The following is a 25,902-nucleotide window of genomic DNA, read 5'->3' on the forward strand; positions in this document are numbered from 1 at the left end:
CTGTTTGTATATTTTGAACCCTTAGAGCTGGGTTGGGTTCTTCCAACACTTGGTCTGTACCAAGGACCTGGGGCAATGGATCTAGAACAAGGTCTTCAAAATTTGGGTCTGCATCATCCCCTCCCCCTTAAGATTTGCCTAACCCACTAGGCAAGATTTCACTACGAAGGTTTTCCTTCATCTCCAATGTTGGTGTGATCCTTCGCATTGTTTGGCAAACTGTCTTCCAACCTTTAGCAACACTCGGTTCCCATGCGTCTTTCCAATCGTCTGCACATGTGCACCCTTCACCATCTACAATGGATCAAAGGAACCTTCTTGAAGTCGCAATGGATGCAGGCTTTGGCAGCCTTGGTCTTCTCGAGTTTCGCACATTTGCCTTGTTCGTTCACAACATGGACATGATAGGAAGCTATAGGTTGCCCAAATTTGTAGGAGGTCCATAAGGTCATGAATTTACGCTCCTCGAAGGGGATACGAGGATCTTCAGAACCTTGGGGAAGTAAGGAGGTGGGTTTATCAAACATTTTCCCAAACTTGACGAGAATCCTATTAGTTTCAGGAAGATCCGCCACAACTTCTTTGGCACTAGCTCGACTCTTTCCCTTGATTATGCAAGGTAGGGCCTCTTGCATAGTTTTAGGGATTTTGAGGGTTGTATATGTCCCTACATTATCTCCTTTAGTCATTTGAGTCCTCCAAGTGAATTTGGGTTTCACCTTGGAGCCGGTCCTTAAATTGGCTTCCTCCTTGTTCGGTTTGTAGCCCTTCGGCCAATTGGAGGGTCGATTAGGTCTCTTCATAAAGGATGACTTTTTTAGTCGCTCCTCCTTCACCTTATCATTTGTGAAACAACCTTCTAGGGTTTGAGAGTTCTAAGCCATGATTTTGTTACATATTTCCTCCCTAGTTCCTCCCACTAGTGCTTTTATCGAGGCAGTTTTAGACCAATCCTCGCTCTCGATATATGGGTGCCCTTAGATTGGCTTCCTCCTTGTTTGGTTTGCGGCCCTTCGGCCAATCGAAGGGTCGATTAGGTCTCTTCACGAAGGATGACTTTTTTAGTCGCTCCTCCTTCACCTCATCATTTGTGAAACAACCTTCTAGGGTTTGAGAGTTATAAGCAATGATTTTGTTATATATTTTCTCCCTAGTTCCTCCCACTAGTGCTTTTATCGAGGTGGTTTTGGACCAATCTTCGCTCTCGATATATGGGTATTTGTAAACTGAGGGTCCAAACTCTCTTAGGGTTTCTTTTTCAAGATTGACCCTAGTAGGCGTCCCATGGCATTTTTTGTGCCATTGGTCCCACCATAAAACTTCTCCACTAAGGAGTTCCTTGGCGCACCCTAGTCTAAGTTCGGAGGGATTCACTTGGTTTACATTTGGCCTTTGGGCCTTATATATCTCATCAAGCTGAGTCATTTTCCATGAGAATGGAAGCAAAAGTTTTTACCATTCTCGACAGCAAAGTGACACGAATTTGCATGCACATGTCGTTTTCACGCTTGTCCGATAGCGATCCACGCACGGGTTCTTGCGCCTCCCTTGCCTGGTGATGTCGGCAAGATCACTCTCACTGGGTTTGTCTACGGGCTGCAACAATGAAGTCAATTCGTATGCTGGAGCTTTGACATGCTTCTCGAGGACATCTCTATCACGGAAAGCAGGTCAGAGTTGTTGTCATGTGACATAGAGTTTCGCCTGCATTTGCTGCAGCAAATTCGACATATTTTTGAAGCTCTCTGAGAGCCTGGACATGTGGTTTCCCACACAAACTGACTTGGGGTTGTTCCTCTTCTTGGCGGTTTTGTCGGCGAAATTCATTTTTTTAAAACAAATTAGAGGAACGAGGATTGTTCTCTCTGATACCAATTCATGCGCTCTGATGGGCCTATGTTCAAGGTTTGGGGCTGGGTGGGGTTAGAGTTTGGGTCAAAGTCAAAATCGGGTAACAAGTTAGGTTGGTTTTGACAAGGTTCGATAAAAAATTGAGTGCGCCCGAACGGTGCTACAGAAAAATCCCAAAAATTAGAGGATTTAACTAGACACCTAAGGAAGGTACTGACAAATTTCAGAGTCAGGGCTTAGTATTCTGTAAGAAACAATTCAGGCAAGTTTCAGGTCGAGTTTTAGGTTTTTGCAGCCTGGGCTGGGTTTAGGCAAAACAAACCTGGTTTGTAAAATTTATATCTCAACATAGAGATATGATAAACAAAGGGTTTTAGTCAAAGATGAGGAAATTAAGGAGAGATGGAAAGATTATTTTGATAAGCTTTTTAATGGAAGTCATGCGCAGGATCTTGCAGACTTGTCCATTCCTTTTCATGAGATGAAACGTGACTTCATGCGCAAGATTCAAAAGAAAGAAATTGCAGAGGCTTTGAAGAAAATGAAATCAAGAAGGGCAGTTGACCCAGATGGTATACCTATCGAGGCTTGGAAATGCTTGGGAGAGAAAGGTTTAGAATGGTTGACAAATTTTTTTAACAAGATTTGGCGGACAAATAAGATGCCTAATGAGTGGAGGAAGAGTACTTTGGTGCCTCTATATAAGAATAAGGGTGATATACAAGATTGCACAAACTATCGTGGTATAAAACTCATGAGTCATACTATGAAACTTTGGGAGAGGGTGATTGAGTCTAGGTTAAGGAAGGTTGTCATGATATCGGAGAATCAATTTGGTTTTATGCCAAGAAGATCAACTATAGAAGCTATACATCTTCTTAGACAACTTATTGAGAAAAATAGAGAGGAACAAAGATTTGCATATGGTTTTTATTGATTTGGAGAAGGCATACGATAGAGTACCTAGGGATGTTCTCTGGTGGACAATGATGAAGAAAGGTGTTTCTCTCAAGTACATTAGTATAATTAAGGATATGTATGAAGGAGTAGTAATCAATGTCCGCACTTGTGGAGGGGTGACAACCAATTTTCCTATCACGGTTGGGTTACATCAAGGATCTGCTTTAAGCCCTTTCCTATTTGCTATAGTGATGGATGAGCTTACGAGATCAATTCAAGAAAATGTACCGTGGTGTATGTTGTTTGCTGATGATATTGTTTTGATTGATGAGTCTAGAGCTAAGGTTAATGCTAAGTTAGAATTATGGAGACAGACATTGGAAGCAAGAGGTTTTAAGTTGAGTAAGAGTAAGACAGAATATATGGAATGTCGGTTGAGTAAGTAACGAAGTAGTGATGGGAGTGTAGTGAAGCTTGGTGAGCAAGAAATACCGATGGATGATTCTTTCAAATATTTGGGATCTATCATTCAAAAGTATGGAGAAATTGATGGAGATGTAAATCATAGGATAAAGGTTGGGTGGATGAAATGGAAAAGTGCAACTGGAGTGTTGTGCGATCGTAGAATGTCATTGCGGTTGAAGGAAAAGTTTTATAGGACGACTATTAGGCCTGCTTTACTATATGGTACGGAATGTTGGGCTGCCAAGAGACATCATATTCAAAAAATGAGTGTAGCTGAGATGTGTATGCTTAGATGGATGTGTGGAAATACAATAAAAGATAAGATTCGGAACGAGGAGATACGTAAGAAGGTAGGCGTTGCACCCATTGAAATAAGATGAGAGAAAATCGTTTACGGTGGTTTGGACATATTCGACGAAGGTCTTATGATGCTCCAGTTAGAAGGATGGAGAAATGGGAAAATATATTAGTTAAAAGAGGTTGGGGTAGGCATAGGAAGACTTGGATGGAGATGATAGGAAAGGATATGAATGCTTTGAACCTCACCGAGGACATGGCATTGGATAGAAATGATTGGAGGAGAAGGATTCATGTGGAAGACCCAGAATGATTTTCTTTGTTGGTTCATATCGTCGACCCCAATTGTTTTGGGATGAAGGCGTAGTTGTTGTTGTGTTGTTGTATAGAGATATGATAAAATAGTGAATTTTGGTGGGTCTGAACTAGAGATTCTAAGGAAGCTTGGGTCAAAATTTCATAATCGGATGATTTACGGTTTGAGCTAGGCGACTTCGGCTAGTCTGACAAGGTTTCTGTCAAAAAACGGGTTTTGGACAAACTTTGGTTTAGGGGGTTCCAGGCTTGGGAATGGCTTAAGGAAGGGGTTCTAATGACTTTCAAGACTTGGTCCAAGTAGACTAAGGTCCATTGTAGGTCTGGGTCATCCCGGGTTGGCCAAGGTTCCACTGGATTGGCCGAGCAGGGTTGAATCCTCCAAGTAGTTGATGCAGTCTACTCGAACCGCATGGAGTTGGTTGCTTGTTCTTAGTCCTTAGGCAATATAGACCCAATGAGGATCTAATCACCTTTAGTTGGCAAGGGAGAGCCCTTAGAAAGAGGGAGATGAGTCAGGGGGCAGCGACTCGCAAGGGTGAGAGAGAGAGAGAGAAGAAGACGTCCTCTAGAGAGGGATATGTGAAATACAGAGAGAAGAGGGAGACAAGTTTAATAGAAGGAACAATTCCAAATTTCATTCATCATACTCAATACATCAAAATGAGCCCTATTTATAGGCTAAGAGAGCTCTCATAATGGCCTCACAAACTACAAAGCAAAGTAAATGGAAAATATCAAACTATAGATAAATCTAGTCTCCTTAGATGGAGCCTTTCCTTGGCTCATCAATATAGAACCCAATTCACAAAGATCACTTGGGCTTCCCCAATATCCATTAAGGAGAGACCCCAAGAGGTTGCATAAGTCCCCTATAGGACTTAAGTACCTTGGGGTGCCAAAGGGGGTGGGGCCCACATGTCCTTCCATGGAGTCTTCTAGAGGGGATGCCCCATGTGGGCCCCGCTTGCATTCAATTCCCTCATTAAACAAGAGGGCACCCAAGGGTGGGTCCCACACAACTGATGTGCCTGCAATGTTGTTTTGGCATCTTCTGGGCGGGTCCCACTTGGTTGAGGTTGCTTGGAGCTTGGATCCTGGATCCGAGTCAGTCACACTTGGACCCGTTTGCATATTTTGGACCCTTTGAGCTGAGTTGGGTCTGTATCAAGGACTTGGGGCAATGGATCTGAAGGGTATGACACAACAATTTCAAAAAATAGGGTATGGGGACACAACTATATATATATAGAGAGAGAGAGAGAGACTTGTTTTTAAAGGACTTTTTTAGCTTTGTTGACCAGGTTTAGATTTGTCCAAACCTGGTCAACAAAACCAAGTTGATTTAAGCAAGTTATAAAAAGGGGAAGGGTGTGGCCCTTCCCCTTCTCTCTATATCTCTCTCCAGTTTCCCTTTTCTCTCTCTCTATTTGTTGCAGCGAGTACAAAGAAGAAGAAGAGAGGTACTTTCTCTCTCTCTTCCGCTCAATGTCTCCCTCTCTCGTCTTCCCCCTCTATCTCTATCTCTTTGTTTCCCTGGTCTGACTCTCGTCTTCCCCCTCTCTGTCTCTCTCTCATGTTTTCTCCCTCTCTATCTCCCTCTCGGAGAGAGAGAGAGAGAGAGGGAGACAGAGAAGGGAATCAAGAGAGAGGGAGGTAAATCGAGAGAGCGAGTGAGAGAGAGAGGGAGGGAGACAGAGAGGGGAATCGAGAGTTATAGTTATTTCTCCCTTCCAAAAATTGTTTGGTAATGTCTCTAATTATAAATCCTTGAGGATATTTGGATGCACATGTTTTTCCTTGTTAGCTGAGTGTTATAAAGATAAACCTTTACCTCGAGCAATGAAATGTTGGTTTTGGGGATTTCTTGATGGACAAAAAGGATATAAATGGTTTGATCCAATGAATAGGAAACTTTGGATTGTTTGGTAATGTCTTATTACAAATCCTTGAGGATATTTGGATGCACATGTTTTACCTTGTTAGTTGAGTGTTGTAGAGATAAACTTCTACCTCGAGCAATGAAATATTTTTTGGGATTTCTTGATGGACAAAAAGGATATAAATGGTTTGATCCAATCAATAGGAAACTTTGAATAACAAGACATGTTATGTTTCTTGAGCATGTGTCATACCTTAATCAATTTGAAGAAAAGAAAGAAAATGTTATATTCATTTTTTATTCTTGGTTCCATATCCAATTAAAGAAAATAATGCCCGATTCAAGAAAATAATGACAAGAATGTGGTTGTTTAAGATGAAATATATTCATTTTTCATTCTTGGTTCCATATCTGATTGAAGAGAATAATGACAAGAATGTGGTTGTTCAAGACCCAAGCTCTTAAAAATAGTAGTATTCAAACTTATGTAAGGAGACAAGAGGGTATTCAGACTTATACCTTTTATAGATCAGATTGAGCAAAGAGAGGAATAAATGCTAATCTCCATATTCTTCCAATTGATCCTAAGCAGGCTGTCCAAGAGCAATCTCCTCGTTTACATGTAGCTCTCGTATTTCAATTCTTCCTACTCATTTTGTCTCCTAGGAATCATTCTCTCCTAAACATCGTGCATTTTTTGTCTTAATTCCCTCCTATGTTGAGAGTCGTTGAGACTAAATCTTATATAGAAACAACCTTCAAGGAAGAATATCAGTAGGCTATGACTGAAGAGCTAAATGCATTAAAAAGAGAAAACTTGCAAACTGATGAAACTTCCAACTGAAAAGAATGTTGTTGGATGCAAGTGGTTCTTCAAGATTAAGACCAAACCAAGTAGATCAATTGTGAGGTATAAGGCACGGCTAGTGGAAAAAGGTTATAGTCAACAATTTGGGGTTTAATATCCAAGATTTTTGCACTTGTGGCTCATATGACGACCATAAGGACTCTATCAACAGTGGCAGCAATAACGAATTGGTATCAGTAGCAGCTTGATGTGAATAATGCAATCTTGGATGATGATTTAGATGAAGAGGTGTATAGCGAGTTGCCACAAGGATATTCAGATCCAGAAGGTAAGGTATGCAGGCTTAAGAGAGCTTTATATAGATTCAACAAGCTTAAAGAGCTTAATTTGATAAATTCAGTTCAATTGTTAACTCACTAGAATTTGTGCAGAGATATCGTTGTGATCCAACCTTTGTATCATCTACACAGAAAATGCGTACTCTTGTTATTTGTAGTAACGTAGATGATATGATGGTCTATCGGTGAAGATGTTTAAAAGATTGAGATACTAAGAAAAGGCTAGGAAATCTATTTGAGATGAAGGAGAATTAAGATACTTCCTTGGGCTTGAAGTTGCATACCTCAAGAAGAGTTGCATCACAAGTATGCAACCGAATTAGAAATAACAAGGTTGGTTGGTGATAGTAAAAGGGTAGAGTCGCCCATGGAGCCTAACATAAAGTTGACGTCCACTGATGAAGATGTGTTGGAGGATCTGGCTACATATAGGTAGTTAATTGGCACCTTGATATATCTGACTATCGCTAGACTAGATATTATGTTTGTTGTCCATATTGTGAGTCAGTTTACTAGTTGCCCTCATTCACTGCATCTTGTTGTAGTCCTTAGGATTACTGGGTAGGTGAGAGACACTATGTAGTATGGCATGTTCTTCTCTTCATCACCCTCTACTGAATTAAGAGCCCTTGTGATGCTAATTTTGGAAGTGTTACTCGTGATAGGCACTCTATTATTGGCTTTTGCATTTTTCTTAGTATCGCTCTGATCTCATGGAAGAGCAAGAAACAACAAGTAGCTTTGTCTAGAGTTGAAATAGAGTATATGGCCATGGCCCAAGTCACAACAGAGATAACGTGGATGAGATGACTATGGAAGAATTTGAATTATGCGTGCATTCAAATACCTTCTTGTATTGTGACAATCAAAGTGATATTCACATTGTAGAGTCCTAAATTTCATGTGTCCTAAGCATATTGAGGTAGATTGTCATTTTAGGAGAGCATATGAAAATGGAATCATATCTCTAGAGCACATCAATTCAGGGGAGCAAGTAGCTGATGTGTTCACCAAGAGTCTCCCTCCTTGCTTCAAAATATTTCTCCAAACTTAGGATGATTCCTATGCATCATGCCAAGTTTGAGAAGTGAGGAAATATGTTAAATTATGTATATATAAATATATATATATACATATACTTATATATATACATTCGTATATATATAAGTATATATACGTATATATGTATATATACATAATAATATAGCTTTTTCCTGTTTTGTATAAACCAAAAACCCGATAGGGGTGTTTTGGTAATTCCACATGTACTTTTTTCTTTTTTACCTTTTTTCCTTTTTCCCCTTTTTCTTTTTCCTTTTTAATTTTTCTGTTTTTACTTTTTGGAACCATAAAGGGGCCCCACCTATCTAGTCGTTGGGGCCCCAACAGTCATATTTATGACCGTTGGGGCTCCCAACGACTAGAAGGGAGCCCCCTTTATGGTCCTCCTTCAAGGCTTTCCTCCTCTATATAAAGAGGAGGTTCCCCCTTGTAAATGTATGGGTTTTTCACCCTTTTTCTTTTCTTCAATAATATCCAACTTATGACTTTAAGTCATTTTCTATTTTTGAGAGTTTTGTGTGTGCACATTTGGTGTTTGTGTGCTTGGCTCTAGTGGTCACTCTTAAAGAGTGCCTTTTGCTATTGGTGCTTCCGCCTCTTTTCATTACAAAATATACATTTATTGTATTACTAGTCTTGTATAATACTTGTAGTTGTATTGTTTTGTTCATATGGTTATTTCTGTCTATAAACTTTATACGTCATAAAATTAAATAGGTTAGTGTAGCAGGACTATTTTCATCCATTTTTGTCAGCAATATGAGAGTCTCCACCAGCTTGCAGTCAATCAATCGTTCCACTCTGTTTTTTAAGATCCAATGCATCCTTTTGTTGCATTAAACATCAAAGAGTTCTTTTGCTGGTCCACCTACATGCCAAAGAAGAATCTAAGAAGGCCGAAGTCCATGTGAAATTCTTTATGCAGGATATTCTTCAACTCTTTGATTTTTGCAGCATAGCATCCTGTGATGATTATGTCATTTACATATACAAGCACCATAGCCATATCAAATCTATCATAATGAACAAAAAAGGGAATAATCAGATTGGCTCCTTACAAAGGCGAACCAAAAAATCACAATGTTAAAGTATCAAACCATGCTCTCGACGCCAGCTTAAGGCTATAAATAGCCTTCTTTAATTTAAGGATCATAGCATGAGTGTCTACTGAACGTCCTAGGGTGTTTCATGCATACTACTGAATATCCTAGTCTAGATGATGATGGAGCGGGCAAAAGACTTGTCCCATGGCCAACATAATTAGAACAACCACAACCTTTGATAATGACACCTACTTGAGGCACATTAGATGACTGGGCAGCAACGATCACATGATAATGAACATCTTTTCAAGATGACAAGGTTATATGTATCGTACCGTACGATACGTATCGTTACTATGAAGAAAATCGATATGATATGCACTTGTATCGTGATACGAGTGCATATCGTATCTATATTGTATATATCATAAGATACAGCCCTGTATTGTATCATGTCGTGTACGATACACATTTTAAAAAGGGTTGAATCGTAAAAAAAAAATGGGTTTTAAAGACCTCTTGAAGGCTGACTCCCTCATTTGTGTGGATGCCATTAGAGGAGTACCCACACACCTTAGGAGTCGTGAGAGCGATTTGAGGGTCAATCCGTGCGCAAGGGAAAGGGATTTTGCGGTTTGCTCTAGTAAGAATGCATTTCTACCATTTTTAAACTCAAGGAAGTGGATTAAGGTAAAAAAATTCTATTATGAGTAAAATTACAAAACTACCATTTTTCCACTCAAGTTGGATCCGAGAAACTTAGGGATTTATATTAAGGTAGAAATCAAGCTCCAAACTCATCCAACAAAGATGGCATCAGATGATCCGGTATGGCAATGGGGCACTCAAGTAATGCGTGAAAACAGATTTAAAATCGAGTGAAACTATTGTCATAATATTTTCATTTATGTAATATGAAAGTATGAGTCTTGTGGCATGTTCTTAGTTGCAAGATATTTAATATTTTGCATTGTTCTTGTGAGATAGTTGATGTTTGATGATGTCTTATGCGGCTCATAGAGACATAAATGCTTCATATGTGATTTTATGGTTGTATTTTGTGCAATTCATCATTTTTCATGTGTAATGATTTTTTTTAATTTTTGCTAATTTTTGCTGATTTTTCATTATTTTTTTGGAAATTTTGGAATACATTATTAAAAAATTATGATTTTTTACAATACGATACAATAGGTGTCCTTACGATACTTACAACCTTGCAAGATGATGACAAAATATTGAACATGATATCTGTGTGTGCTTTATGTTTAGGACCGTGTTGTGTTCCCAGGTCCTCATTTTTTAGGGCTATTATATCATACCAAGTGTATCTATATCGTGTCTCATTCCGATATTCACATTCAAGTGACAGTCCAAAACATTAGAGTTACCTCTTTTGACATCCACAAACTTAGTCTTTAGCTGATATGTTTTCAATGTAGATATTTGCCTAAACCACCTATGCAGGATCATCCATAACTCTCATGCTGGAACTCCAGTAGGAGTCTGCAACAAGACCTAGTTATAAAATGTAGTCTTCATGATGTACACAGATTAGTTGTTCTTTCAACCCAAAGCTTAAAGAAGAAAAAGAGGAAACCAGTACAAAGATTACCAACAGTCGGTTAAAGACTGTTGCATGCAATAGAATAACACTAGACAACAGAAAATATCCTTATAACTCATTTCCCAGAACTTCTTGATGCAAAATGAAGGAAGATCCCTTTTGTCTCCTATTCTTCGGAATTGTCATGTTGCTACCAAGAGAATGTTTGGTGTGAAAAACATATGTGATGAGACACACTCATCCAAGACTAGTGTCTCCAGGACAATAGAGTTGCACCCCTAGGGGTGTGACTCTTTTGTCCCAAAAAATGGGGATTCATGTGAGGAAAAAGGGATGCAACAGTTCTTTCCACTTTTGTCTGGTGTTTGATTACACCATCAGGTCCACATGGAAAGGACCGCAACAATCCGCCCCCTCGGGGACCAAGTGAGCGACTATTAGATCTAGAGCTTAAAGAGAAAAATGAGGGAATCGATACAAAGATAACCAACTTAACTCTCACATGAAATAGTATAAGAATAGGATCCAGAAAATTAAATGTATTACAGATATATCATTGAATAAGGATTGAGGAAAGTCTTCTTAAAGAGACTTCAAGGAAAATGCCCAATACGGTAATACCCATGCCATGGGTTTTGTCATGTTTGGTATTTGAAGAAAAGTTCATGTATAACCAACAGAAAAATGGATACAACCTAGCAAGCAAATCATTTTATGCAAAGGATGCAAAGAGTAACATATGGATGACTGGTTCTAGATTCTATTAGAGTCTAGATTAAGATAGACCCTATCCCCAAAACACTCTCTTTAGGAGGAGAAACGCAACATACCATGAATGATGCCATGTGAAGTAGGAGTTTTGCTTTTACATACATCATTATAGATAGCAATGGTTTCCTCCACTTTTTTCTGACAATCTTGCTACCACTACCACCTATGCTTAATTGCACAGGTTCCACCAATTAGTCAACTAGGACTCTGTTCCAATGCTTCGACATTTTTTTCAATGAAAACAATGCTTCAACATTGCCCACTGCTTTTTCCAATAAAATAGGAAAATATAAAGTTCAATTGCCAATTAAGCTTTGATGTGGAAGAGTAAATGAAAAACTGCTTATGACTATTAGAAAAGCTATTAAACAAATGCATCAATGTTTTTAAACAAGAATTTGGATGTCTATGCATGTTAAAATGGAAAACAAGCAGTCAATGATTTGAAATGAGCAGGGACTGTGCATACAAAGATATAAATAAGGCAGTGCTAACATATCTAGACTCATCATGTCATCTTTACTGTCATGTACTTAAAACTTTTTAGGGACTACATGCGTGTGTGTATGTGCATGTCCATTTCTATATCAACACGAACATCACAGTGAAGGATGTGCAGGATGAGTGTGAACATGCATGCTTGCATGTTTGTAGGTGGGTGTGTGAGAGTGGGTGTGGGTGTGAATTTGTATATAGACATGAACATGATGTGAAAGGATGTGCCAGATAGCAAATATCCACGAATAAGTATAAAATCGATAAGCACCTATGTCACATGGGTGCGGGTGCGGGCGGCACTTTCAAAAAATTTGGGTGCGGGGGTGCGGCAAAAATATTATATAATATATATATATATATATATATATATATATATATATATATATATATATATATATATATATAAAGTCCAAAAGTTGGACATAAATGACCCTGGGTGCGTTGACCGCACCGGGTGCCGCACCCGCATGGGCACCCGCATCGCGTCGCGTCAACGCAGGTGCGGCACCCAGTTGGCCGAGTCCCTGTGACATAGATAAGCACAGTTTGGCCAGAAAGAAACATAGCAACAATGCATAGCATAAACAACAAGAATTCATACCCAAACGTGAGTGATGAGACAATAAAATACTATTTAAAAACCTCAAAACAGTCACATTTATCTGCCAAAAAAGTAAATGTTGGATTAATAATCATAACACACCTTTTATTGCAGTTGATGCAAAATCATTGTGGTTGACTCCCTCCACGGGTAGAGTCCATTGCTGGGTCTGAATGCTGTCAGTTGGGCTGCTAAAACAGGAGAAGATGCCATCAGATGCAGAATACTGGTGACTGGGCAACTGGTCATTTCTCACCCAGCCTCTGCTTTCTTTACTGTTTGAAGACAGTGAAGACCCATAAAGCTGCATGCCACCATAGGAACTATGTGACAGCCCTTCCAACTGAAACCTTGGATCCCACCGACTTGACAATGGAGGTGAAAAGCTAGAGTTTGTTCGCCAATAAGGTTCATTCGGACCCATGGACCACTCTTGGCTTCCTGCATTGGATCCATGTGGCCTCGCAGCCACACAACAAAGCGAACCCGTCTTAGCTATTTCGGTGAAACTTTGTCAAATCTAGCAGCTTCTACAAGTACTTTCCAGCACGGAAGATGGATAACTCATAAACACTTCATAACAAACATATCACCAATGCTCGTTTATAATGGTTCTGCAAGTTCATCAGCAAAAATTTGCCCCACAATTAATTAATCACAGAAGGTACTTGCTGCCAGGCTCAAATCCTCCCCAAGAGTAGTATCATGAAGATATAAGATACAGGAAAAAGAATCAGACAATCATCCAAAGGAAACAGCACCACAAAACTAACGTATTGCCTTAAATTTAACAATCGCCACTAACGTCTGTCATTCAAGTTGCTTAAATAGAAACCAAACCGCATCAAGTATCCTTCTGGAAAATTTCGAAACCTTTTCCAGGGTACTCGCGCAAAGATATAAGGGATTCACCCACCAGATGGCAATAAAATAAAAGATCAAATGAGCACCAACAACTGCCAGCTCCCCTCAACGAACATCATTTCGTCTATACATCAACCTCCAATATCTAATATTGATATCCTGAGAGTACCACCCAAAATTCATTTAACTTAAAACACCGATGAATGGTGATCGTCAACCAATAGCCACCTATATCATAACGCTTCCCTTCTATCAATTAGAAAGTGCACTGTTGCAGAAAAGCATAAATAAATTGAGCCCAAAAGAATAAAATACATAATAAAACAAGTGAAACATATTATGTTCATCCAACCCTCCGATGCAAAGAATAATCACTGGAAATTCACCCCCAAAACAAGTCCAAAAAGGAACATATAACACTAATGGATGACCAATTCCCATGAAACCGAACGCCATCAAATATAATACCGGATGCAGAAATATAATCAATAAACCAAATGAAAAACAGAGAAATCTTCACAACCATCATCAAACTTATATCCGATACGAACAAGGGTTCTAATGAGATTATAAAAAATCACTCAAAACCCTATACCAAAACACAGAATCCAAGAACCAAAATGGCTCGGAATTTGGGTAAAAGAAGGATTTTTCTAGAGATTTCGATTCTTCGTTTACGAAGTAGAAAACCCATCAGGTACCCAACAATCCCTCTTCTTCTCTTTTTTTAGTAATCCGGACCCAGTAATCCTAAGTAAGAGAAAAAACAGAAAAAACTGTAAAAAAAAATGGATGAAGAAAATTATTTCTTACAGATGAAATGTGAGGGTCGATTCGGTCACCCCGAAGAAGGATTCTCGGATGTTCTACACTTTCAGAACAGGGGAAATTACTGGAAACGGGAACGGAGAGAAGAAGAAAAACCTTAATGATGTCCTCTCCCACCCTGGGAACCGAGAAAATCCTCCACAGAAGTGAGAAACTCAGAAAAGAAGAAGAACGGAAAGGTAGTCTTGTGAAATGAAGCGGTCGCTATAAATGAAGCCCTCTTTTTTGCGTTCTATAGTGGTGATGGTTTTGTCTTTTCTGTTTTTTTCATTTTTCGGGAGTTCGGGCTTTTGGGGTTTTGTTTATTTTCAAATTTGGTCGTTTTGGTATCTTGAGTAGTACATTAAAAACGGGAAATGACCGTACGGCTGATTTGACCATGGTATTTTTTAGTTTATAATTTTTGATATTTTTTTTATGTCAAAAATCACAAACATCCGACATGTTAGTACTTTTTATCTTTGGCAACTACGAATTTAAGCCTTTTTGCTATAAAATCGGATTGTCTCTAGGTTATCTCCAACACCTACTTAAATACAAAATTATAGGTTTTTAGGTGAATTTAGACTTTACAAACATCGCATAAATTTATTTTAAAAAATTTGGTAAAACTAAAACAAACAAAATCGCAAATATCTTACTATTTTACATATACATCAATATTTTGCATATATTTATGAAAACACCTTGCACAAATATCCTACTTTTTCATATATACTTTCCAAACGCATAAATTTATGTGAAACACTAACCACTAATTTTGCAAATAGCATATTTTTTCGTATATATTTCACGTTATTGCATGAAATTATTTATGAATATCCAGAGATCACAAATATTGTACTTAAATATTTGCAAAACTGACAAATATACGATGTTTTTTATTTTTTATAAATTTCTCGAATCATACTTATTCGCATATACATTCTAAAATCTCGTGAAGTGTATTTGCGAAAATCCTACTAATCGACAAAAATTGAACAGATTTGCAAAACTATTTCTCCATGTATAGAAAAGTTAATATAGAACTAAATAAAATTTGTTTGCATGAAATCAAATAACTTGAAGTTTTACAGCTACAAAGTTACATTCAATACATGGGCTTCGTTACAAAGTTATAGTCAAAGTTTACCTTCATTCAATTACAAAGTTTAACTTGATCCATCCAATTAAAAATGTAAGTTTAACTTGATCTAATAACTAATATATAAAAAAAAGAGATATAACAAACATACACAAAAAAGTGAATACATTATTGAGTAAATTATGCTATCATACTATTTGTTTGAGGTTTTTATCTGCTAAATATGTTTTCGATGTAGAATTTTATAGCCTGAAGTCATTTCCCTTCATATCTATTTCCCAAAGAACACACTGCTCATTGCCCTAGTTGAAAAAAATTAAGAGTTGCAACATAAATCTAGTGTAATGTCGTTGTGCACGTAAAAATTTATTGGTAAGTATGCAAAGTTGTATAAAAATATACCTTGTCAACATCAAGAAAATGATATGGCAAGTTGTTGCTCTATAAGAAGTCATTTGCCCCTACCTCGCTGCCCTTTAGCTGCGATCATTTGCTATGAACTGACAAGGTTTACTAGTTTATTTTTATTAATCGATAGTAAAACAATATAAACATCGCTTTTATTACTCACAAAGAAATATAGGGTAAGGTAAAGGGTCTTCGACAAGTTGTCTCTTTCCATGTCTTCATTGTAAGCCTATAAACACTCAATTTTTGACCGAGATGTTTTTCTACAAAAAATCATGTCTCATCATCTTCAATTTGATTTTGGCCCTCCAAAATTATCTCTTTTAATAATTTTCACCAACATAAATGTTGTAAAGCATGTTCTTAGCTTTGCAGCACATCAAAAATCACTTCAATTTGACATTGTAGTGAAAAGTTATGGCCACAATATAATTTTCTCTCCTTAACGACAACCTTAGTAATCGTTAACCCTTTAAGAATTGTCGTTAGCACTTTCAGTTGTCACCACCGACCCTACATTGTCGTCAAAAGAGACTTCCTTTTTGAAATGTGACGTTATCCACCCCTAACAACAACCTGAGTTGTCCTCAATACTTGTCTATTTTCAACTTTGTCTTCTCAACCTTCCATTGTCATCAGCACTTACTGCTAACGACAACCCAAGTTATTGTCAGTGTTAAGTTATGGTTAACATTGGCTATCGTTAACACTCCATCACTCTTTTTCAATGCACCTCTTAAGCAGGATATGCAATCTTAACCTTCCAAGACTAAAATGGGAAGCCTATCCTTGCCCCCTCCCACTTCCTTTTGAAAAACATACATCCAAGGTAACAAATATTGGACAAATCCCAGTCATCCATTTAAACCTATCATAACCTCAACCGTCCATCTAGATGAATCTTAGATACTAGAAAATGTATTGAGATCCACCTAAAAAACTATAAATAGGGATACACCCCTCCCTATTTCAACATTTGGTCCTCAAGTCCCCTATCATCGTTACTCTGTCGAAATCCCGACAGAACCTAACTTAGCCCACCTTAGCCTAGCCCAACCTAGTCTAGGACCCAGTTTCCTATTTCACTAGTCTTTTAAAGACTGCACCTAGCATAAGTATTGTTTACGCTTCGCCATGTTCGTCAAATGTAGAAAGGGCTACCTAAGCCTAATATGTGATTTGATTCATATTTTGATATTTATTTCAGTTATATAATATGTTTAATTATGTTTTGGATTGTCTAATGTATCATATTTTATTTGCCTCATGTTCTTTTCAAGTTTTGGTGGTTCCCACCACTAAACGTGCCTCTTTTTATAGGATTCGTGAAAAGGTATGAATCATTGCAATGCCACCACTCTAAATGTAACGATTGAGAGTTCCTGGTTAGACTGATCCCTTATAATCAGAGGAGGAAAAATTCTTTACCTTGAAGAATATACCCCACATTTTCCCAAATTTAGATCCAGGTTTTCGGACTCACGTAAAACGATTTTCTAAAGTGGGAAAAACTATTATTTTTGTTTTTAAAAAATAAAGGGGACCCACAGAATGGAGATCAAGATGGGACGTTCACTCAACTTGAAGATTTGAGTTTCTGAAAAAATGGGGTTACAAGGTCGGTACTCTTATTTTCATTTTTGTGTGTTTTCAAATTTGAATCCACCTCGAATCCAAATATTGACATTTTCAAATTCTGTCATGTCAAACCTTGTCACAGTGATAGGTGACAGGGGTGTATCTCTCTTGTTTCAAGCTTATTTTTTGCATTCTTAGGATCGTTTGAAAGCTAACGAGCATGGCTTCTTTCTCATGTTTGGCCCGTTTTCAGATCTTGTCGTTACATTCTCCAAAAACAGGCATGAACAATGAACAATTATTTATGTAACTTTTTTGTCAGAGTGACATGTTTTTCATGTTTCTCAACAATCGAGTGATGAAAATTTTTGTTTTTTGGCTCGTTGAAAATTTGAGAAATAGATCTAACCTTTCTTAGTTTTGGGCTAGAACTAAATCTTCCTCTAGAGCCTTCATTTTTCTGACTTAAAACTGGGTATAGATTCTTTTTTTGTACAAATAAATAGTTTGTCAATTGCCCTTCTTGAAAGTGTATTTCTCTAACGGTTCACCAGATCAATGTGATTCTATTGGCATTAGAAAGTTAACAAAATTTTATTTTTATGTTCTTTTTACTATTTTTCTATTTTTTTGGCGCAAGTGCTTAAAAAATAGCTAGTTTCATTTAGAACAAGGGCATCATGCGCCTAATCAACACATATTTTAGGACTCTTTTTGGGTCATAACTCGACACCCTCTCGTCTCTTTCTCATGTGCCACACACCATTTTAAAGGTAATTTGATTTACTATTTTTTCTTTGTTAGGACTTTTTTCAAAATCCATTATCTTCTAGGTCAAAAATAGCTAGCTTTGTTTGTTGCTATTTTTTGACTAAGGAAATATTTAGAAAAAAAAAACTTTTTGGGGGTCAAATCTTATTTTCTTGGATTTTGGACCCCCATCCCATAAATCCATACTTGCATCTTGTCATTGTGTGCTTTTGTACATTCGAATTTTGGATATGTCTTTTGGGTAAGATCCATATTTGGATCTAAGATCTGATTTACTTTCCCTTTTCATTTAAAAAACCATTTTGAAAACAAAATCATAGCATTTTGGCATACGATTGTCTTTTATTTTCTATTTTAGGAAGAAATCTTAGGTAGATTTAGTGTTTTGTTTTCTATCTTAGATTATCAACATGTTTAATTTAGAAACCCTTGTCATGGAATCACATGTCATCTAGTTTCCTTTTTTAGAAATATCTAACCCTCGACAAGTTAGAAAACTCAGCCTAATTAGGACATTGTATGTTTTGTGATTGTTTCGTTCTTATGTTTATATTCTTTTTCTCAGGATTATGATTGTAGGGTCACTATTTTGTATCTGATTTCAAAACTCTATCAATGTCCTATATTTTGGATCTATGGATCTCCCCACTAGTACCAAGAGCCATCAACTTGGGTATATCGGTGGTGGACCAAGGAGACCGTGAACCCGCTCACAATACAAAAAACCTCAGTTCAGGTATATCGCAAAAGGTTTGGTACAAAGAAATCCCATCCTATTAGATCCATTTGAAGTGACTCATATTCGTTAAGATTTCGAGGAGATTCAGAAAACCTATTTAAAAAAAATGTTCCATTTTTTGTGTGCTTGTATATAAATTCTAAGACATGGTTCCACTAGTGGATCCCAACAATCCACTAAGGAGTTTGAATATTGAAATGGGCATGGGTTCCCAGAACCTAGAACCTAGGGGTGGCAATCAGGTCGGGTTGGCGGGTCGGGGCGGCGGGTCAGCATACCTCAACACAAACCTGACCCATTTCTTAAACGGGTCGGTTGTGGCAAACACAAACCCAATCCATTTATTAAACGGGTAACTCGGCATGACACGGTTAACCCGTTTAATAAACGGGTCGGGTCGGGTAAACGGGTTGGCATGTCGGGTTCAGGTAAATGGGTAACAGGTTGGCAGGCGGGTTGGCAGGTCAGGTACGAGTAAATGGGTTGGCAGGCGGGTCGGGGTCAGGTTAACGGGTCGGGTTCGGGTAAACGGGTTGACGCGCCCACCTAACCTGTTTATCAAACGGGTCAGCCGGGTTGGCATACCCCTAACACGAACCTGACCCGTTTAATAAACGGGTTAGGCGGGTCGACCCATTTACGACACAAACCCGTTTAAGCCAAACCCGAACCCGGCTAAGAAGCGAGTTGGCGGGTCGTGTCAGATTTTGCCACCCCTACTAGAATCCAAACCCACTTAAGTCTGTATCCATGATTTTGCCTAGGAATATCCAAAAACTGCCTTGAGTTACTTAGGAATTATGATCCCTTTTAGGTGGATGTTCTCTCCAAGGAATGGGAGGGGTCTTTCAATTTGGATCCTCAAGTCAACCCACTGACACATAAATGAATCATCAAGAAGAGAAACGAATCCTGAGGAAACAGATCCATAAACAAAATAAGAGTTAGAATAAGATATGGTACGGATTATGCAAAGGGATAACGGAAAAGGAATATTTCATGAGCCCCTGAGAAGGCCTGCTCTCAAATAATTAGAGAACTCAAACACTGCTTTGAGAACCTTGATCCAAGAGGTATAACAGAGATTTCTTGAGAATGAAGCTCAGTTGAGGCAATATAAGAAGAGTCACAAATGGAAGGTTGTGAACGTCCCTCCCAAGCAGGTTCTATCTATCAGAATCCTTGAAGCAATAGTCAGAGTTGTCCGGCCATGTCCAAGTGACTATGAAGTCCTTCAACTTTATGGGTATGGAGTTGTCTAGCATCCTCCCACCAAATATGAAGTAAGAGTGAGAAATTTAGAAGGGGAACTAAGGAATGTGACCCGACAAATGAGAAATGCAAAAGGAGAGAGAAGACACTATGAGATTGAGGACTTCATACTAGGACAAGATAACGAGCCTTTGAGGATTGCTTCTCAAACGTTTGTGAAGTTCAACAGGACTGAAAATCCTGAAACTCATGTCACTCTATTCCTCGACACCTGCAAAGATTGTCTTTAGAATGACCACGCTTTGACCCGGTGGTTACCCAAGTGTCTTAAAGGGGAAGCCTTGTCCTGGTTCTCTACTTTGGATGTCCATCAAATTTGCTAGTTCCCCACTCTTATGAATTTGTTCATTAAGTGTTTCTGGTTCAAGATAGATGCTCTACCGACGATCAATCAATTGTATGATCTTTGACAGAAGAAAGATGATGATGCTCAAAATTTCATCAATCGATGGAGACTAGTGTATCACCACATAAAAGACCCTATCATAGAGTCCCATACTGTCACACTGATAATAAATGATTTCAACCAGCCATTAAAGGGCTTGTTGGCTACCCAGAAATACAATTCATTCATGGATCTCATCAAAGTATCTAGTTGGATGGAATCCAATTATAGGAGGGGAATGTATGAAGGCCTTATAGTCAAATATGAGAATAACAAGGACTCTAAGATAAAGAAATTTGCACCCAAGAGTTAGGCCAGTATTATCAATCCTGAAAAAGGCAAAAGGTAGTCTAAAGTGTTCCAAAACCAGAGTCAACAAAAACCTTAAGGACAACACAAGCCAGAAGTGGATCAACAACCAAAGTATCAAAGTTTCAACTGTAGCCCAAATTGGACCAAGGAACACAAGTTCACTCGATTTTGTCAGTCCCTCACTAAGGTTATGGAATCATTGCTGAAAACTTAAATGATAAGATTGTTAGCAATTATCAATCCCCAATTGTCAAAGGAGAGATCCCTCCAAGTTCTCCAAGTTTCATCGAGAGATAGGACATAATATAGAGATGTATTGTTATAAGATACCTTATTCAGGATCTTTTGGAGTCTTAGAGCGCCTAAGAAAATCTAAACTTATAAGTGTGTCGAGTCAGGTAAACTCTTCGGTTTCATTGTGAGCAAACATGACATTGAGATAGATCTTGCAAAGATCAAAATCATTGTGGAATACCTCCGCCTACCAATCTTAAGCAATTGAGGGGCTTCCAAGAAAGAATTTAGGAAATTGGAAATTTCATATCCAACGTAGCCACTAGAAAAGGTATTGAATTTGTTTGAGATGAAGAATGTCAGAGATCTTTTTATAGATTCAAGTAATATCTCCTAGACTCCCTAGTCTTAAGACCTCCAGTCATAGGAAAGTTTTTGCTCCTATATCTGTTAGTTAATGATGTGACCCAATGATGTCTACTTGCCCAGCATGTGAGGTCAGAATTCTATTTAGGCTCGATCCAATCAAGTATGTCTTTGAGAAACAAGTCTTGACCAGAAGAATTATAAGATGACAAGTTTTGTTAATGGAATTTAATCTGAAATATATCTTCTAGAAATTGATCAAAGGGCAAGACATAGCTGATCACCTAGAAGGTTTATCCATAAATAAAAGAGTTGGAGTGAATGACAATTTCCCTGATGAAGATATCCTGACATCGGATAAAGAAAAACAACACATTTGGTAGTTATATTTTGATGGATCTTGTAATATCAATAGATCAAACATTGGATTTGTTATCATCACCCCTGATGGTGAAAAGATTCCTCAAATTTTCAAATTGGATTTTGTATGCATCAATAATATAGCTAAATATGAGGCCCTGATCCAGATATTGAAATCCCTGATTGAATTACAAGCAAAAGTTCATATTTGAGGTGATTCAATATTGGTGATTTGATAAGTCACAGGAGTATGGAAAACAAAGCATGAGAAGTTGACTCCCTATGTGGATATTGTCTCAGAGTTGGTAAAAAGATTTGAAATATGCGGATTTTCTCACATTGAAAGAGAAGGCAATCAATTTGTTGATAGACTGACAAACCTTGTCTCAATTGCCAAAATGAACCAGGGGCAAGACCAAACATCATTCACTATCAAACGATTAGGAGAGCTAGCCTATGATGAGAAAAAGAAAGCTAGTTCAGAAGAGGTCAATTACCAAGCTCCCAAAGATGAAAAACCCTGGTTTCATGATATCAATTTTTTTGGAAAGTCAGAATACACATCCTAGAGATAAGAAAGTCATTAGAAAACTATTCTAGTGATATTATCTTCTTGATGGTGTCCTATACAAGGAAAGTTACAGTAGTGAACTGTTGAGGTGTTTAGATAAAGAGGAAGCCAAGAAAGTCCTGGAGGAATTTCATGGTGGTCTTTGTGGAGGGTACATTGGTGTCCAAATGATGGTTAAAAGGATCTTACAAGTAGGATACTATTGGTTAACCATGGATTGTGATTGCTACTCTCATGCCAAAAAATGCATACTATATCAAGAGCATGCTGATGTCATTCATGCATCTTCATTTGCATTGCATTATGTTGCATCTCCATGGTCATTTTTCATGTGGGCATTCGATGTCGTAAGTATCATCCATCTGCATGCATTCAATGGTCATTGCTATACCTTAACTGCTATTGAATACTTTACCAAGTGGGTCGAAGTGGTATCATTGTCTTGAGTAAAAGGTTAACATGTAGCATCATTCATTCGCACGAACATTGTATGTTGGCTCAGTATACCTAAAGACCTAGTGAGCAACAATGGTTCTCATTTCAAGAATGATAAAGTTAAAAAGATGTGTAAAAAGTTTGGCATAACTCAACATTCTTTGCCCCTATTATCTCCAAGGTAATGGTCAGGTCAAAACTACCAATAAAACCATCGTCTGTGTCATTAAGAGAACCATATAAACTAGTCATGATTGGCATGAAAAATTACATGATGCATTGCTTGCATATTGTACCACCATTTGTACCCCTACCAATGTCACTCTATTTGAGTTGGTATATGGGACTCAGGTTGTGTTGCCTCTGCAAATTCATTTACCCTGTCTCAGAATAGTTGTTGCTTTAAAAATGTTTTTAGAAGCTCATCAAGAGCTTAGACTGATAGAACTAGATCTCCTAGATGAGAAGCAACTTCTAGCCATCAAGTATAATAAAGAATATCAAAGAACTAGATCTCAATCACATGCTAAACATGTGATTGAACGATCTTTTCAAGTCAACGAAATTGGCCCACAACACTTGGGGAAGTGGCATCCAAATTGAGAAAGACTCTACACTGTGAAACAACTCCTGCCTATGAACTCATATCAGTTGATCATTTTTTACAGAGTGAAATTGCTCGATCCAATCAATGTGATGTGCTTGAAAAAGTTTTATTGTTAGATTTGATATGTTTTGATTTTTTTAATTGTTCTCCTTGCCTTATGAAATTATGTCTTTTGGAAGATAAAATAAGAAAGAAATCTGCAAAAGTCTAAAATCCAGATGAAAAGGTTATCCTAAGGAGGAAATAATCAACGATGAAGCAAAATTACCCAAATAATTGCATATTGACTAGGAATCTTTAGAAGTGAATCATGGAGATTTACAACTTGATATCCTAAAATGTTGGTTATATGAGACTTCCATAGTTGACCTACTTTTTGAGCTCAGAAAAAAAAATAGAACAAAGTCACCTCTTGCTCGACCTGGATTTTTAACCTCATTTGGTCGGTCCTAGAGAATCCCTAGTCACTAACCTATGGTAAACTTCATCCAGTAGCCAAACTAGCGGTGATGTGAATAAGACCAAAAGGTGCCAATGAGAGAAAATTGTATGTTCCAAAGTGAAAAAAGGCTTTGTCATACCCCTAGGCTTGGTGATTTCAGGTAAAGTTACCATCCAGTTATAGGTTCAGGTGGTAACAATCTAGAGAAACAAAAGAGCCAAAAAGTCCACACATGCAAAATTTAGAAAGAGCCAAAGAGGCCACATGTGAAAAATAAAAACAAAAGAAAAAGTAACTTCTTGTCATATCCTAGAGAATGGGGAGGTCAATAGTTGAGGAAAACCATAGAGAGGTGAACTGACTTAGGATGAACCTGGACTTATCTCCAATATTCTCTTTCTCAGGGACATAAAAGATCTCCGAGGTACTTTTTCTGTTTTGACAACAAATAGAGTTCTAATCTCTAAAATGACCAAATATGGGTAGTATCACAAACATCCAATTATAAGTCCCTATGACTAGGAATCTCTTGATCCTGAGTAAGATGGTAAATGCCAAGCCATTTCTTTTGACCTAAGATAACTTTGAAAAATGGGAAAAAACTGAAGCAGTTGGATTTGAAATTTTGACAGAAGAAGATCATTTGAATTTAAGGCAATCACAAGCACAAAAATGCACACACAAGAACAAAAGCTTTTGCAAAATTGGTTTTCAAAAATGTGTCGGTAAGTGTTCCCAATATAAGGACGAGTTTGTATAAAAGGTTGTTCAATCTGTGTGAGAAAAACTGTCAGTCATCATACTTGTAGGTTCCTGTACTCAAGTTCACATATATCGCCTCACATGCATCACCTCATCAATCATTTATCCACCAGTCATGTGCATTCACATTCATACACACACCCACAAGCATTCGAGCATTCATGATAGAATAATCATAAATCATAGCATAGCATATCATGGTAAAAATTATGTACATTCATCATACATATCATGTTCTATACACGAGAGAAAGCTAAACAATAAAGCTATGAAACTATCATCTTTGCGATCCCTAGTTGTCCTAGGTTCCCTCCTTGGATATGCTAATAGTTCGAGGCTCTCTGCTAGAAACTCTCTGGATCGATCCATGCGTTGCAGTGTCCCAAGTCAAAGATGAAACCTTTGGTCGCTCCGCTATGCTATCTGGTGGTATTGGTGGTCTCCCTCGAGAGGTGTTCGCTCTATGCGTGAGAATATGGATCCCATGAGTATCTAGCCTCGCCTGGTAGAATGCCATCAACATTTTTGTCTGGGCATGTAACTTCTCTGTCAGTGTTAGCTCTTGCAAGAGGATTCACAATTTCTCGCGATACTCCACATGTTTCTTTTTTTTTTGCAAAAAGATTTTCAAAAAACACTATTAGTCGCTTCAAAAATATTGTGCTTTTGTCAAAATGTGTTTGTCATATACATAAAAGTAGGTCTATAAGCATAAACAGGGTATGATCTCTATATCACTATCCTAAATGCTAAAGACCTATATTTTTAATCACAAATACAACAAAAAGAGAGAAGAATTTTAAACGATTATTGCCATTTGTTGTTATTGGTTTTCAAAACGTCCCTCATTTTTGGATGTCAACTTCAAAATGACACATCCCATCTCACCTTGGACCAATTTTGACAACCCAAATTGATTCCCTCACTTAATGACACTCATTAAGACCAAATCCTATCTCCTAATCCCCTCTCTTAGATCAAATCTTTACCCTTTATTCAAATACTTTCAACCACAAACCTAGATCTTGTCTCGGATCTCAAATATGTAGGAACATATCCAGATCCACTCTAAATCCTATAAATAGGGGGCTTTTCTCCTTATTTTACGAGAATTTGGAATCAAACCCAAGCAACCTTACTCAGCATAAATTATTCTACGGCCTAACCTAGCTTACTTAGCCTATGTAGCTTAGCTTAGGGTCTAGATCACCCAACTTACCTATTTTCAAAGCTCAAACCAAGCCAAAGTGCGGTTTGTGCATAGAGAGAGCTACCTAAGCCTGTGGTAAATTGATTTTATTTTGATGCATTTTAAATATTTTAATCATTTTTATATATTCAAATTTGTTTAATGTTTACATATTGTTCTCTATTTTGTATTTTTTCGAAGCTAGAGCTATTCATGTTTGAGGTATGCCTTCCTCTTCGCAATGCAGCTCCAACAACAATGATCCGACATCCTTGATTAGTTTGATTCCTGCTCAAC

At 37.8% G+C, this 25,902-nt stretch overlaps 1 protein-coding gene across 7 annotated transcripts in view; it reads right to left on the reverse strand.

The window, feature by feature from the left end:
* Nucleotides 1–14,265, reverse strand: part of LOC149811908 (RING/U-box superfamily protein) — a 45,444-nt gene extending 31,179 nt beyond the window's left edge. For 2 of the 7 annotated variants that reach the window (XR_016428517.1, XM_089993120.1), the window contains exons 1-2: nucleotides 14,076–14,259; nucleotides 12,501–13,530 (exon numbers count right to left, since the gene is read on the reverse strand). Coding sequence is in view for 6 of the 7 variants with exons in the window: in XM_089993120.1 (XP_089849246.1) it covers nucleotides 12,501–12,822 (322 nt within the window). In the remaining variant the exon portion in view is untranslated. Of the gene's footprint in view, nucleotides 1–12,500; nucleotides 13,531–14,075 lie in introns of all 7 variants that reach the window. The other 5 variants (XM_089993125.1, XM_089993123.1, XM_089993124.1 and 2 more) reach the window with 4 other exon arrangements.
* Nucleotides 14,266–25,902: the final 11,637 nt, after the last annotated feature.

Source organism: Nuphar pumila, chromosome 17, assembly GCF_984573655.1.
Source record: "Nuphar pumila chromosome 17, dmNupPumi1.hap1.1, whole genome shotgun sequence".
NCBI classification, from domain to species: domain Eukaryota; kingdom Viridiplantae; phylum Streptophyta; class Magnoliopsida; order Nymphaeales; family Nymphaeaceae; genus Nuphar; species Nuphar pumila.